At 36.7% G+C, this 16841-nt stretch overlaps 1 protein-coding gene across 7 annotated transcripts in view; it reads left to right on the top strand.

Moving 5' to 3' along the window:
- The window catches only part of LOC120542402 (serine/threonine-protein kinase BRSK2-like), a 225937-nt gene that overhangs the window by 159358 nt on the left and 49738 nt on the right, over positions 1-16841 (top strand). For all 7 annotated transcript variants that reach the window (XM_039774850.1, XM_039774852.1, XM_039774851.1 and 4 more), the window contains exons 12-13: positions 3361-3511; positions 9797-9857. In XM_039774850.1, the coding sequence (XP_039630784.1) occupies positions 3361-3511; positions 9797-9857 (212 nt within the window). The remainder of the gene's footprint in view (positions 1-3360; positions 3512-9796; positions 9858-16841) is intronic.

Consider the following 16841-nt stretch of genomic DNA (forward strand, 5'->3'; position numbering starts at 1 on the left):
GTGTTCCAGAATCCCCCGCGATAGATGAAAATCCGTGAAGTAGAAACCATATGTTTGTATGGTTATTTTTATATCTTTTAAGCCCTTATAAACTCTCCCACACTGTTAACATTATTAGAGCCCTCTAGACATGAAATAACACCCTTTAGTCAAAAGTTTAAACTGTGCTCCATGACAAGACAGAGATGACAGTTCTTTCTCACAATTAAAAGAATGCAAACATATCTTCCTCTTCAAAGAATGCGTGTCAGGAGCAGAGAATGTCAGAGGGAGATAGAGAGAGCGAGAGAAAAGCAAACATTTAAAAAATCAATACGTGCTTTTGGGCTTTTAAGTATGCCGAAGCACCGGGATAGAGGAGCGTCCGTATCCTCTAGGGAAACAGCCTCTGTGCAAACAGCCCCTCTGCTCACACCCCCACCCCAATTGAACACCCCCATCAGGCAGAGAGAGAGAGAGAAAAGCGAACAATCAAGCACCGTGCGAGAAGCATAACGTATATCATTGAGGAGTTTTATTTAATACGTAATACATGCTCTGATTGGGTAGCTTCTAAGCCATCCACCAATAGCGTCCCTTGCATGAAAGCAACTGTGCAAACAAACTGAGGAAGCTTGTACCATAAATTAAAAGACCCATTGTCCGCAGAAATCCGCGAACCAGCGAAAAATCAGTGATATATATTTAGATATGCTTACATTTAAAATCTGCGATGGAGTGAAGCCGTGAAAGTCGAAGCGCGATATAGCGAGGGATCACTGTAGTACACTCAGAAAATCTCTTTTGATCATCAGCCTACTACAAATGTTTTTTGATACAAGTCAGCCAATTCTTAACGTACAGTATTTGGGTTAATGGTAAAACTATTTTGTATCTCTTTAAAGTGTATGCCAATTTTTTTAGTTTCTTCATATTAACAAATATTATGAGAGTATTTAATACTGTAATACATACAGTACCTAGGGCAATGGATTGAAGCCTTTTGATTAGAAAAAAAAATATTTTTGAATCATAATTTGAGAACTAGTATAAATGATTTAATCTTGATTATGTACTTCTTACATCTTTGCAATTTTACTGTAATTCATGTATGTTTCCTTGAAAAACAGATATTCCTAAATCAAGAGAATGCAAAAAGTTTTTCAACTTGGCACTCATTTACAACAACTTCAGATAAAAACAATCTGAATTAGTAGGCACTAAACATCTTGCAGTCGAATGTATATCACACAATGCTCAAATAAATACCTTTTAAATGTTGTACCACATTCTAATGCTGCTACATAAACAACATATTCATATAAATAGCTGTTTTGATAATTTCGATTAATACAGATTTGCAGTTAAAATAGTTTGTGTTTTTTTTTATCACACTCTTAAATGTACACTTATGTGAATAGACAGTTTCTGATTGTTCATTACTGTAGTCAAGTTTTATACTTTGGACAGCAAAGGCCCTAGTTCTTAACTGTTTTTAATATATACTTAAAATTCTTTGATAAATGTTTAAATCAATGTACCATTCTCAAATGTAAAAATAATAAGCACCAATTTCAATATTAAGCTTGGACATACAGTCATATGAAAAGGTTTGGGAACCCCTCTCAGCCTGCATAATAATTTACTCTACTTTCAACAAAAAAGATAACAGTGGTGTGACTTTCATTTCCTAGAAACATCTGAGTACTGGGGTGTTTTCTGAACAAAGATTTTTAGTGAAGCATTATTTAGTTTTATGAAATTAAATCAAATGTGAAAAACTGGCTGTGCAAAAAATTGGTTCCCTTTGTAATTTTGCTGATTTGAATGCATGTAACTGCTGAATATTGATTACTTGCAACACCAAATTGGTTGGATTAGCTCATTAAGCCTTGAACATCATAGACAGGTGTGTCTAATCATGAGAAAAGGTATTTAAGGTGGTCAATTGCAAGTTGTGCTTCCCTTTGACTCTCCTCTGAAGAGTGACAGCATGGGATCCTCAAAGCAACTCTCAAAAGATCTGAAAACAAAGATTGTTCAGTATCATGGTTTAGGGGAAGGCTACAAAAAGCTATCTCAGAGGTTTAAACTGTCAGTTTCAAGTGTATTACATGTAATCAGGAAATGGAAGGCCACAGGCATAGTTGCTGTTAAACCTAGGTCTGGCAAGCCAAGGAAAATACAGGAGCAGCATATGCGCAGGATTGTGAGAATGGTTACAGACAACCCACAGATCACCTCCAAAGACCTGCAAGATGTTGTATCTGTTCATCGTTCTACAATTCAGCGCAATTTGCACAAAGAACATTTATATGACAGGGTGATGAGAAAGCCCTTTCTGCACTCACGCCACAAACAGAGTCGCTTGTTGTATGCAAATGCTCATTTAGATATTTTGGAACAAAGTACTTTGGACTGATGAGACAAAAATTGAGTTATTTGGTCGTAACAAAAAGTGCTTTGCATGGCGGAAGAAGAACACCGCATTCCAAGGAAAAACACCTGCTACCTACTGTCAAATTTGGTGGAGGTTCCATCATCCTGTGGGGCTGTGTGGCTAATTCAGGGTCTGGGGCCCTTGTTAAAGTCGAGGATCGGATGAATTTAACCCAATATCAACAAATTCTTTAGGATAATGTTCAAGCATCAGTCACAAAGTTGAAGTTAAGCAGGGGTTGGATATTCCAACAAGACAATGACCAAAAACACAGTTCGAAATCTACAAAGGTATTCATTCAGAGGGAGAAGTACAATATTCTGGAATGGGTGTCACAGTCCCCTGACTTGAATATCATTGAAAATCTATGAGTTGATTTGAAGCAGGCTGTCCATGCTCGGCAGCCATCAAATTTAACTGAACTGGAGAGATTTTGTATGGAAGAATTGTCAAAAATACCTCCATCCAGAATCCAGACATTCATCAAAGACTATAGGAGGCGTCTAGAGGCTGTTATATTTGCAAAAGGAGGCTCAACTAAGCATTGATGTAATATCTTGGTTGGGGTGCGCAAATTTATGCACCTGTCTAATTTTGTTATGATGCATATTGCATATTTTCAGTTAATTCAATAAACTTAATGTCACTGCTGAAATACTACTGTTTCCATAAGGTATGTCATATATTAAAAGGAAGCTGCTACTTTGAAAGCTCAGACAATGATAAACAAAAATTTATAGAATTAAGAGGGGTTCCCAAACTTTTTCATTTGACTGTATATTATAAGAATGCCTGTGGCAAGTTTTCCCAGTATCCACTGTTTTATTCACTGCTTTATTAAATAAAATGTCCTTTTATTTTTGACGATGGTAGGATGTAATAACTCAATGGGATATTTGCTTATCTCACTCTGACTTTTTTTCTTTTTTCTGCTCTAACAGATCCTCCAAGAAAAAGGGTGGACTCCCCAATGCTTTCCCGTCATGGTCGTTGTCGCCCAGAGAGGAAATCCATGGAAGTCTTAAGTGTAACAGAAGTGGGATCTCCAACTCCTCCTCGACGGGCTCTTGATACAGCTCAGCATAGTCAAAGGTAAATTTGTGTACTTACTGCCACTTAATCTGCTTTATCTCATTAATGTTTCATTTTCTGTCCAATTATTTTGCTCAGAGTTTTTGTATCAGCAGACTAAGCACAGCTTGTGAGCTTTCCCTGTCCTAAGTTATAGTCATGAGCTTAACTTGGAGAATTCTCAGATGCCCTCTTTCCTACTGAGGGATCTAATGTAATTCATGCAGCATATCCTGGTTTCTGCTCCTTGGCCTTCTTTCAGCAGGCAGTCTCTTTTACACACGCCACAAGGGGTACCCAGGGAACATCCTCAGTAGATTTTTTATTGACATTTTAATGTTGCTTGCTGTTGTTCGGTATTTCAATTCCCAACCACAGGCCCTCTTTGATTCCCATTGTATCATTAAATGTTCGATCTCCGTTCTCCATTTAAACATGACATTCTTACAATGATACTGGTACTATAATTATACATCCTTTTCCCTTCTCTGACACTTTTTGTTTATGCTTTAATTACAATTATATGCGTACTATATGCGTATATGTATGTATTTGTTGAAGAAATTAATATTTCTTTTTTTTCTTTTTTTCTGTTCTAAAGTAGACTTTTTAACATCATACCCTTGGTTTATTGTTATTGTTATTATTGTATTAGGGTTTACTATGCTTATCCAGGGCCACTTTTTAACACAATTCCCTGGGATTGTTATTTTTCTATCTCAAGATTGCTGAAGATTACATTTTATGCTTATAGTAATTGGACTGTATTGGCAATAGATACCTCAAGTTTTTTCCTCATAAGCTGCTGCTAGGGCGCGTGTTTTGTTTTGGACGTGCTCTGTCTCTTGGTATGTCAGAGGACTGGGACTTTGGGAAGTGGGGTCCAGCCTCACGTGGAGAGGCAAAATGTGGGGGTGGGGGTACTAGGGGGAGAGAGAAAGCTATCTCTAATCTATCTTTTTAATCCTTGTAATTATAAATGCCAAATGTAACAATAGCCTTCATGGCAATAACCTCTGGGAAAATTGGAAATTAAGGTCAAAGCTGTCTTATTTTCAGTTCAGACTTAAAAATGACAATAAAAGTTCAGAAGCAATGTCTCAAAGACTGGACAGTTAAATTTGTGAGCCGGAATGTTAAAGGCCTGAATCACGAATTAAAGAGAAAGAAAGTATTCTCTCACCTAACAGGTCTAAACGCTAAAATAGTATTTTTACAGGAGACCCACTTATTAAGAAAGGATCAGTTTCGGCTGCACAAAGACTAGACTGCCCAAATATTACATTCCAGCTTTACCAAGAAAACTAGAGGTGTGGGAATTCTTATACATAGAACAGTCTCATTTGTAGTATCAGATGTAGTCTCTGATCCTGAGGGGAGATATGTGATTGTCATAGGTAATTTATGTAACTGTAAAGTGATTTTGATAAATATTTATGCACCCAATGTCGATGATAGGTAATTCATGAAAAATGTATTTGCATTCCCCAGTGTGAACACTTATAAAATTATAATGGCTGGGGACTTTAACTGTGTTTTAAATCCAGACCCTAGATAGGTCTCCTGCCACAGGGGCGATGACATCTAACACTGCAAAGACAATTACACAGTTTGTAACTGACCACAACTTATCAGACCCCTGGAGATTTCTAAACCCAAACTCAAGAGCATATATTTTTTTCTACTCGCCAGTGCATCTTTGCTACTCAAGAATTGATTATTTCTTTGTAGATAACAACTTCTTGCCTACAATTAAATCTTGTAAGTACGATGCTATTGTTATTTCTGACCATGCCCCCTTGATTTTGGAGCTAAAATCACTATGCCCCACATACTTATCTCACAAATGGCGTCTTAATCCACTTGTATTAGCAGACAAGAACTGTACAGAATATATATCCAAGCAAATCAGTTATTTTTTTGAGACAAATACACCCTCAGAGGTTTCTGCAGGAACATTCTGGCGAACCCTGAAGGCCTTCTTAAGAGGACAGATTATCTCATAGCTCTCCCACAAAAATGAATTGGAAACCAAGAAGGTATCAGGGCTAATTAATGAAATTACTAGAATAGGTCAAGAACATGTCAGGTGTCCAAGTGAGACGCTTCATAGGAAAAGGCGTGCTCTGCATTCAGAGCTCAACCTCTTAACAACTAAAGAAACTGAACAACTAACACTTAAATCAAGACATCATTATTATGAACAAGGAGAGAACGCTAATCAGATCTTAGCTGAACAAATCCAAAAGCAAGAAGTTTGCAATACAATCCCAGTTGTCACCAGCAGAAATGGAGACAAAATATTGACCATAAAAATATAATGCACTGTGGAACTGGACCCAGACACAGACAGACGGACATTGTTTGTTCACCCAACACACTCGTTTTATTTACAAATATATTTACAATTGTTTTAGTGCACGTCCCAGTGCCTCCAGCACCGATCCCCCAATGTCCAGGCCTCACAGTCTTTAGTGACTTTCCTGGCCGCCTCCACTCCTCTCTCCGAGCTCCGTCCACTTCCACCCGACTCTTGCTGATGACGGAAGGGAGGTGGCCCCTTAAATAGCAACCAGGATGGGCTCCAGCTGCTTTCCCGGCAATCCCCCGTGGACACACCCATGTGGCGGAAGTGCCGGCTGCGCACCCGGAAGCTCTCCGGGTGTCCCCAGTCTTCTTCCCCCCAGCACTTCCTGGCGTGGTGGAAGTGCTGAGGTCCAGGGTTCTTCAGGCACCGGGCTGCCGCCTGGCAGTGGCCACGGGCCACTACAGGGTTGGGCTTCCATGCCCTCTATCCGTGGCCCCCAACACAACCAGGGCGGTCGCCCCCTTGTGGTCTGGAGGAGGCACAAGCCCTCCTCCGGTCCTGGAGGCTGGGCTCCACCCCAGCCGCATGCGACATGCACACATTTAGAGACTACTATAAATCCTTATACTTCACTGAGATTAAAGAAGACAAGACATAATCTAAGGCATTTCTGGACACATTACAGATACCACAAATAGATACTCTTAGTGCAGAGGAACTGGATTAACCTCTGGCACTATCAGAATTACTAGATGCTATAAACTCACTGCAGAGTGGGAAAGCAGCAGGCCCTGATTGCAACTTTGCCAAATTTTATAAGAGATTCTCAACTCGGCTAGCTCCACTTCTATTAGCAATATTTACAGAAGCTAGAGAAAATAAAATTCTACCACAAACTTTTCACCAAGCATGAATTACTGTCTGTTCTAAATAAAATAAAGACTTATTAAAATGTGCATCATACAGACCAATCTCATTTCTGAATAACAATGTTAAGATACTCTCCAAAGTCCTAGCTAGAAAGATGGAGAAAGTGCTGTCTTCAGTAATATCACAAAAACAAACTGGATTTATTAAAGGCAGACACTTAGCTTCCAATCTTTGACACCTGTTTAATGTAATATTTTCACCAAAAAAGTCAAACACCCCGGAGATATTATTATCATTGGACGCAGAAAAAGCATTTGACATGGTTGAATGGAACTACCTTTTCACTACATTGGAGAAATTTAGGTTTGGCCTAAACATTTGTGCATGGATCAAATTACTGCATACAAATCCACAAGCTTCAGTTTGTATTAACAACATCAATTCAGGCTATTTTAAACTACAGCGTGGTACCAGACAAGGATGCCCCTTGAAACCACTTCTTTTTGCAATTGCCATTGAGCCACTCTCAATTCACTGTAGAAATGCTATTGAGATAAAGGGGATTATCAGAGAAGGACTGGAACTGAAAGTTTCTCTATATGCAGATGATATGGTACTGTATATATCAGACCCACAAAATACTGTGCCTGCAGTCCTAATAGCACTAACAGAATTTCAAAATATTTCTTGTCTCAGAATCAATTTGAATAAAAGTGTACTCTTCCCAGTGAATTCTCAAGCATACAATATTAGATTGGACGCCTTCACTTTTATCATCGCAGATCAGTTTAAATACCTAGGGGTAAACATCACAAGTAAATATAAAGCTCTTTATCAACAAAATTCTAACGTCAGTATGGAAAAAAATTTAACAAGACTTGCATAGATGGTCTCGCTTTACCTGGAAGAATAAACGTTGTTAAGATGAATATCCGTCCTAAGCTTCTCTTTTTATTTCAGAACATTCCAATATAAATCAATGGATCATTTTTTTAAGAAATTAGATTCAACCATAACCTCATTTATTTGGAATTCAAAACATCCATGTATCCAAAGGGCATTCATTATTAAATCACTTAGAGATCTGTAGATAGACAAACAATTACACTCCAAATTTAACTTATCAGCAACACATTTCTTTCTCTACCTTCAAATTCAAAACTTTGTTAAACAGAACTTGCCCAATTTTCCTCACCTCCCACCTACCTCTATGCCAGAAAAAATATTGCTCAGTCTCAAGGACTCAGACAGCATTTAGTGATAGATAGATAAATAGATAGATACTTTATTAATCCCAAGGGGAAATTCACATACTCCAACAGCAGCATACTAATAAAAAACAATATTAAAGTAAAGAGTGTGTTTGGTGTACTTCCAGATGGGCTTAAAGTGAAGAAGGAGAAAAACTGTAATTGCTTTTACTATACTATTGGCACATAGACTTATCTTGTGCAATTGGAAGAATCCTAACTCACCTACTCTAAGTCAGTGGGTAACTGATGTTGAAACTGGAAAAAATCAAATTCGCACTTAGAGGATCTGTACAAAACCTGTCAGGGTTTAATCAGTAACATTTTAGAATAAGCATTTAAATTGAGGGAGCAGATTCTCTGCCCTGTTTTACTCCATTTATCTTTATTCAGTTATTATTTTATTTATTCATTTGTCTTTACTAGCGTAAAGTTTTACACTGCTGGCTTAGCTCTCTTTCTCAGGGGTGGGGGTTGATTTGTTTTGAACCTTTTTTTTTCTTTTTGTAAAACTTGAGTTATGTGTATGGAATGTTATTTGATTTTAATAAATTCAATAAAATTTTATAAAAAACAAAAAAACACGACATTCAAATTGTTTATCACCTATCACTACAGACGGCATGGGTTAAGTAACAGGAAAAAAATGCTTTTTTTGGCCGAATATTCCTTTGAAAATAAACCCGTATTTTGTATATGTTGAGAAATTACTAATTAAAGGCTGGAAAACAGACTTGGAAGTAAAACTAATGAAAACAATTGTCTCGGTTATATGAAAACATAATAATAAAGAAACAATGGATAATCGAGATAGGAAAAATGCAAAAGAGATGAAAAGAAAAAAGAATATGGGAAGAATAAACAAGAGTAAATTAAGTTTATTCTTATATAGTAATCCTATCAGAAGGCAAATCTAGAGGACAAGTATAGATTTGTAAAATTTTAAATCATAACAGTAAAATGCAATCATTGAAATTGCAATATTTACAGTATTGCAATATTTTTAATATGGTCACTTACAGTAAATGTAAAGCTGTTGTAAATGACAGGGGACTCTCATGAGCTATCCCCAAACTCTGTTTGAATTCCAAAAGGTATATTCTGTTTTCATTGTGGATAAAGAACACATGGGAGTGAACAATACAAAGGTGTTTTAAAAACATGAAAACAAAATACTACAAAACCTCTTGCCTGTCTGGACCTTCCTACATAATCCAGTCCCCTATCTTTTGGATTGATGTGGCTGATCCAGGTTCCTCTGTACTATCACACAAAGTACTTTTCTCTTTCAGCTTCTATATTTCCTCTGATATTTTGGCCTCTGTTTCTCCTACTGCTATCCATACTACCTAACTACTGTTTTATGCAGTCAATTGAATGTTGCCTCATTATAAACCAGAATTGTAATTTCAGTGTAAATCTCATATTTCAAAAGTAAATTTGTAAAATCTTTGAAAGCAATACATCTGCATTCAAAGTGCAGAACTTCTAGTACAAAAATGTAATTGGCCAAATAAAAACATAATCATGAATAGTCAGAGCAATACACGATCAGGTGTGTGACTTTGATATAAAAAGCTCATGAATAGGTTGAAAACATGGAATACTGCATTTTAACCGGAATGATTTTTGCAATTTTTAAAGATTTAGCCCTATTGGCAGGTGTTTCACACAGAGTCAAATGAAGGCATTATGCTGAAATTGCAGAAACATTTTTAATTATGAAATGGACACATCTGATAAATACCTAATCAGTTTAATAATGTCATTATCAGTGCAGATCCAAACCAATATATTAGTATGGTGCATCCTTGTAGGTCAGATTGTCTGTCCCTGGTTAAGTGATTCCAATTAATTGTGGTGACTTCACTTTTCTAGGTCCCGATCTGTGAGTGGTGCCTCAACTGGACTTTCTTCTAGCCCCCTCAGCAGTCCAAGGGTGAGTTTGTATGTGAGGATTCTTTGTTTCATTAGTTGAAGTAAATTAGTGTTTTGCCCACCTAACTCAGAATTTTAAAAAAAAATTGCAATCTGTAGGGTAGTTGTTGTAGGCCATTTGCGTGTTATATTTACTATATTACTGATTGATATATTTTACTTTAGTGCTCATTTTAGCCACTATATTATGTGAGGATACTCCTCCCTGGTATTAGTCAGTATGATGAGTAATAGCACCTCATTTCCAGATCAAAAGGACTGTGTTCAGTCCCTCCATCTGTATAGTACCTCAGTTCCTTTGTAAACGTCTAATGCAAAAGAATAAAAACAGTGTTATTCCATGAATATCATAATGCTGAATAATGTGAAGCTACTGTAGATTTAAAGATAATCCCAAGTTTATTTCTGAGAGGTATCCTTTGCTAGATTCTTCCAGGGTCAAAGAATTTCTGGTGCCCACTTAAAGTTATATGCTGTTACTTCTTTATGATATCTTGGCCAAGTCTTCAAGTTATTTTATCTGTTGTTTCTTTAACCTGCGAGGTCAATGGACATAATTAAGAAAGTTTTCAAATAATGTGTTTAAAAATAATCCATACATTTTTAAATTGTTTTGGCCATGTATTAATAGGACATGTCTTTTAATATGGATACATTACTCACTTTGACAGTACTGTATAGATTATCTAAGAAATGGGTTCCAGCATTTTCCATGACAGGTTCCCATCAAAGTGCAATTTCCTTTGCATTTTCAAAACTTAATACACAGCCCTGGGAGAAATTCTCTATATGTACAATTTCTTATATCAGCTTAAATTGTCTTTGCCTTGTTTATTTGTCAAGTATATATATATATATATATATATATATATATATATATATATATATATATATATATATATATATATATATATATATAATTTTACAATAAAATACAATTTAAAACAATTGCAAAATAAACATTCGTTGATGCGCGACACAGTACTTTCAGGTGGATGGATTTTGCAATGGAAATTAGTAGTTTTGCAATAGTTTTACATACATTCTCTAACCTGCTAAATCAAATTCAAAGGACTAGAGCCATTCTTGATAGCGTTGAACAAAAGGTTGTAAACAAATGTGAACAGGGCACAAGCCATCATAGAGCACACTCACCTGCTGTCACACTGGGACCAGTTTTAAAGATGTGTGTTAATAAAACATGTGCATCTTTGGGATAGGGAAAGAAAATGCAATTACCTGGAAGAAACCCCCTGTAGACATAAGGAAAACATGCAAACTTCACAAAAGTGCTATTAAAGCCAGTACCCTAAAGCTGTGTCACGACAGTATTAACTATTTATTGTGCCAATATAATGTCCCACTTCTAAAATGCCCCTCTTGTAAAATATTTCTAATTAAAGTAATGTTATATGCAAAGAGCATAGGCCACAGTATGTCCTAGTGTTACATCCATCTGTGATTTCATACATTTTCACAGTGTCTATAAGAAGGCTAAATTAGCCAAATAAAGTTTATAATGTAAGATGCAGTTTAAAAGAGTATCCCAATGTATTTATCAAAGATGAAAGAGAGACAGAGGTTAACATCTAAAGGAGATTATAAATTATCATACTGACAAAACATTAGCATATGCAATGTTGTGTTAATATATTTAATCAGAAATTTATACTTAATGAATTTGCACCTTTCACTTAAAATCATCACATGTAATTCCTTTACAAATCCAGAAAGACAAACTGAATGATTGATTGATTGATTGATTGATTGATTAATGTTTAACAAGTATATTTAACTCATATCCAAGTCAGTGGTATAGAGCTAAGAAGTTGCTAAGAAGTCATTAAGTTGCTGCCATCTACTTGTAATCTTTACTCTGCCTTGTTCCTTTTCATTTTTAATTTTATAGCATTAGCATTCATTCTGTTCTGAATTTCTCTTTATTTTGCGCAATTGTTACTATGAAGAATATAGTTATTTATATAATATTTGTGAATAACATTAGCTTGTCTCTGTTTGATGGCCTCTGTATCTTCTTGAGCTTTCTTAAATTTAACTGGTTATACTTCTTCCTTAAATATGTTGTAGTACTAGCTGTAGGAAGAAATCTACAGGAATCCTTATAGTGAATAGTGTGCAGTTTATTTTATAGTAGTAGGAAGTAAAGCATGCAGTCACAAAAACAGCATGACTAAACACACAGCAGTAACTGCAGTTGTGCTTGAAAGTTTGTGAACCCTTTAGAATTTTCTATATTTCGGCATACATATGACTTAAAACATCATCAGATTTTCACTCAAGTCCTAAAAGTAGATAAAGAGAAACCAGTTAAACAAATTAGACAAAAATATTATACTTGGTCATTTATTTATTGAGGAAAATGATCAAATATTACATATTTGTGAGTAACAAAAGTATGTGAACCTCTAGGATTAGCAGTTAGGTGAAATTAGAGTCAGGTGTTTTCAATCAATGGGATGAAAATCAGGTGTAAGTGGGCACCCTGTGTTATTTAAAGAACAGGGATCTATCAAAGTCTGCTCTTCACAACACATGTTTGTGGAAGTGTATCATGGCACGAACAAAGGAGATTTCTGAGGACCTCAGAAAAAGAGTTGTTGATGCTCATCAGGCTGGAAAAGGTTACAAAACCATCTCTAAAGAGTTTGGACTCCATTAATCCACAGTCAGACAGATTGTGTACAAATGGAGGAAATTCAAGACCATTGTTACCCTCCCCAGGAGTGGTCGACCAACAAAGATCACTCTAAGAGCAAGGCGTGTAATAGTCTGCAAGGTCACAAAGGACCCCAGGATAACTTCTAAGCAACTGAAGGCCTCTCTCACATTGGCTAATGTTCATGTTCATAAGTCCACCATCAGGAGAACATTAAACAACAATGGTATGTATGGCAGGGTTGCAAGGAGAAAGCCACTGCTCGTCTGGAGTTTGCTAAAGATCAGGTGGACAAACCAGAAGGCTATTGGAAGAATGTTTTGTGGACGGATGAGACCAAAATAGAACTTTTTGGTTTAAATGAAAACCATTATGTTTCGAGAAAGGAAAACACTGCATTCCAGCATAAGAACCTTATCCTACCTGTGAAACATGGTGGTGGTAGTATCATGGTTTGGGCCTGTTTTGCTCTATCTGGGCCAGGATGGCTTGCCTTCATTGATGGAACAATGAATTCTGAATTATATCAGAGAATTCTAAAGGAAAATGTCAGGACATCTGTCCATGAACTGAGTCTCAAGAGAAAGTGGGTCTTGCAGCAAGACAATGACCCTAAGCACACAAGTCGTTCTACCAAAGAATGGTTAAAGAAGAATAAAGTTTATGTTTTGGAATAGCCAAGTCAAAGTCCTGACCTTAATCCAATCGAAATGTTGTGGAAGGACCTGAAGCGAGCAGTTAATGTGAGGATATCCACCAACATCTCAGAGTTGAAGCTCTTCTGTACGGAGTAATGGGTTAAAATTCCTGCAAGCCGGTGTGCAGGAATGATCAAAAGTTACTGGAAATGTTTAGTTGCAGTTATTGCTTCAAAGGGGGGTCATACCAGAAACTGAAAGCAAAGGTTTACATACTTTTGCCACCCACAAATATGTAATATTCGAGCAGTGAGCCGCTCGGAGTACATGCATCGAAGGTTCTCAGCTATGCTTGTGCTATCTCATGCGATCTTGCGATGTCCACGGCTTTATTTAATGTTAGCTCAGACCCAGCACTTAAAAGTTTCTCTCGCACTTTCGCTGAGTTTGTGCCAAACACTAGTCTATCCCTGACCATCTCATCTTCGTTTGCATAAGCACAGTCTTTCACCCGTGAATATTTAGCGGCAGCGTGTCTATTGGATTGCTGCTGACGGACAGCCTTATATGGGCAGGCACTCGATTACATGGGAGGCGTGACGATGAGGGACGCAACTCCGCCTCACACGGCGACCGAGCTGCAGGCTATGGACGTATATATGTACGTAAGTAGGTTCCAGTTATGACCGTTACGCGTAGAATTTAGAAATGAAACCTGCCTAACTTTTGTAAGGAATGAGCCTGCCAAATTTCAGTCTTCTACCTACACGACTGAGGCTGTGTTTGGTGACTTGTTGTGTGCCTCAAGAGCGACGCAGGAATCGGGAGGACAGTTACAGTTGGCTCTGTCGTGTGTATCCCATGACGCGATAGGAGGGTTAGAGTTGGCGGGTGGGGCTCTGTCGAGCGTTTCCCATGGTCTTAAAGTTGGTGGGCGGGGCTCTGTCTTGCTTGCGCTCATTGTCTTGCGTGCCCTCAGTGTCTTGCTTGCGCTCAGTGTCTTGCATGCCCTTAGTGAATTATATATATATATATAGATTCTAAAGGGTTCACAAACTTTCAAGCACAACTGTGCATTCAGCAGAAAAGCTGGTTGGTCACTGTGAATTGACTTGTGTCAAAATAGTCTGTTTTAGATTAGATTAGATTCTCTGCGTGGTCTGTTCAATATGTTGTGGAAAAAATTACTGCGGCAAAACGTGTAACATATTGAATTCAAAGTTCAAATTTCATTACTGTCAGAAAGGATCTTCCTCCGTTGGGCCCGTAAGCAAAATTGCTTCTGGGGCTCAGTCCAATGCTTGATCCTGCCCTCTGACTTCCTAAGGTCTTGCAAAAAGACAATTTCCCATTGGGATTTAATAAAATGTACCAAATACCAAAAAAAAAAAAACCTGAAGAAAGAAGAATTGTATGAATTGAAGAAAGTTTGTGCATTTCAATCAATTTTTATTTTTAATTGTACCAGTGACAGCAGAGTACTTGGCCACGGGGGTTAATAAGATTACAAAACAGCTATCAGGTATAAAAGCAAAATATTACAATACAAAATGAATTAAAACAGTAAATATAAGAATTTCACCAGAAGGATTTTGAAAGTACACCTGGAATATATTAAACAAAAGTATCAAAACAAATTATACAAGGCCAGAACTATTGTAGTACTAAGTTACACAACAGGGTGCTTAGCAATAGTGATAGGAGCTTAGATGGATAGAGAAAGAACTTATGTTTAAACCATTACACAATTTCTAACATAATATATTAGAATATAAGTAAGTTAATATTCACAGTGTCTTACAAGAAGTCCATTAATATCTTATTAGTACCATTGTTAAGCTTTATTAGAACTAAAGTTCTTGTTCTGTGTCCTTGGCTCCACAGGGCCTAATTCCAAAATAAACCAATTCCCAATTTATTAGTACCTCTTTCCCATACAATAATATGTACTAATGGGCAAACTTGCTTTTTATTATGTTGCTGGAAGTGAACTGCAAAAGAACTTCCAGGCTCTCTTTTTATAATAGACTTTTAGTTCTTTGACTGCATGAGATTAAGCTGTTCTTTTCCAGCATTGCCCTCACTCTCTGGTCTGTATATCTAGGGCTTCAGATGATCTTCCTTTATGTGTCTCTGCAGTCAATTTTTGCCCTTTCCTGTGAAAAGAAAAGAGCATACTCTGAGGCATCTGCAGTTCCACACCTGTTCCACAAAAGTTTTCTTATGCTCCCTGCTTGTACATCATCATCATGAGGATGAGTAAAATCAAATACAGATAAAATACATCCATCCATCCATTATCCAACCCGCTATATCCTAACTACAGGGTCACGGGGGTCTGCTGAAGCCAATCCCAGCCAACACAGGGCACAAGGCAGGAAACAAACCCTGGGCAGGGCGCCAGCCCACCGCAGGGAGATAAAATACAGCTATATTATATAACCAAAAAACGATATTCAATTACATAGAGCAGGATAAATTCTGAATGGAGCTTTCAAGAAAATCAGGCCAAGATAATGTCTACAAATATGGTAGCAACTCTATAACAATATAGTAAGAATTATGAAAGTAAAAGCTGTTAAACAAGAGAATGTCCTCAGTGGTCAGTACATAAGAATGTCAAGACAGGTGGTGGTTCACAAATAGACCTTAAGCTGAGAGATAATCAGGCACATAGAACTGCATAGAGCTTCATATAGGAGTTTTGAAACAATAAGAAGGCAAGTGTTACTGTCCAAAAGGTTTGAGTGGTCTGTGCAGCCTAGTTAAGTACTCCAAAATATGTTAAAATAGTTTGGAAGATAATTCAGTATTTGCAAAAAGTCAGTATAAATGAGCCATCTAAGGAGTAATGTGTTCATGGTGTTTTGTCTGGCTGAAGATTCACTTTAATCTGTGAATACAGTAGTAATCTTTGAGAAGTTCATATTGACCTGCACTTGAATTTCCAGTATTCTAGACAAATAACTGAGACAGCTATTTATGATCAGATTAAAAACAAATTGTTATCATTAATGTCAATAAACCCTTCAGTTACCATGTTTTTTAATTGTTTGACAGCAAAAGATAGATATGCCATTTACTGCATGAAAAAGTGGCAAATCTTTGTTTTAAAACATGGGATTGGCTTGAGGTTTGTTTCCAACTTGGATTGTAGAAGACAATTTACAATATGTTTTCATCTTGTTGAAAACATATATCATTTCCTAAGTCATAGAGACAATGTAATGGACAAACTGGGTTCAGAAATGTGATGACTATGAATAAATGAAGAATATAGATACTTTATGAGTCCGTGGTTAACTAGAATTCCTTATAAATTTGCAAAAATAGAAACATCAGCTTGATCTGCAATTGTATCAATAACTGCATGTTTTATTGAACAGGCTAAACAGCAGAGAATCACATAATATATTCCAGATTTTAAAAAAGCACATAGGAGCATGTGGTTCCATTATAAAGAGTTAAAATTGTATCAGTTAGATTTGTTCCTATATCTTATAGTGAAGATAATTTGAAATTATTGTGATTAACCTGTTGACAGATTTGTACACAACATGAGTGCAGCTAAATATTTTCTTTTACCTAATGCTTACTGAAACAAAGCAGAATTATACATTAAAAATCCTGACATTTTGTCATTTCCATTCCTTTATTGTTTTCTATGCTG

The sequence above is a fragment of the Polypterus senegalus genome, chromosome 13 (assembly GCF_016835505.1).
Source record: "Polypterus senegalus isolate Bchr_013 chromosome 13, ASM1683550v1, whole genome shotgun sequence".
NCBI classification, from domain to species: Eukaryota; Metazoa; Chordata; class Cladistia; order Polypteriformes; family Polypteridae; genus Polypterus; species Polypterus senegalus.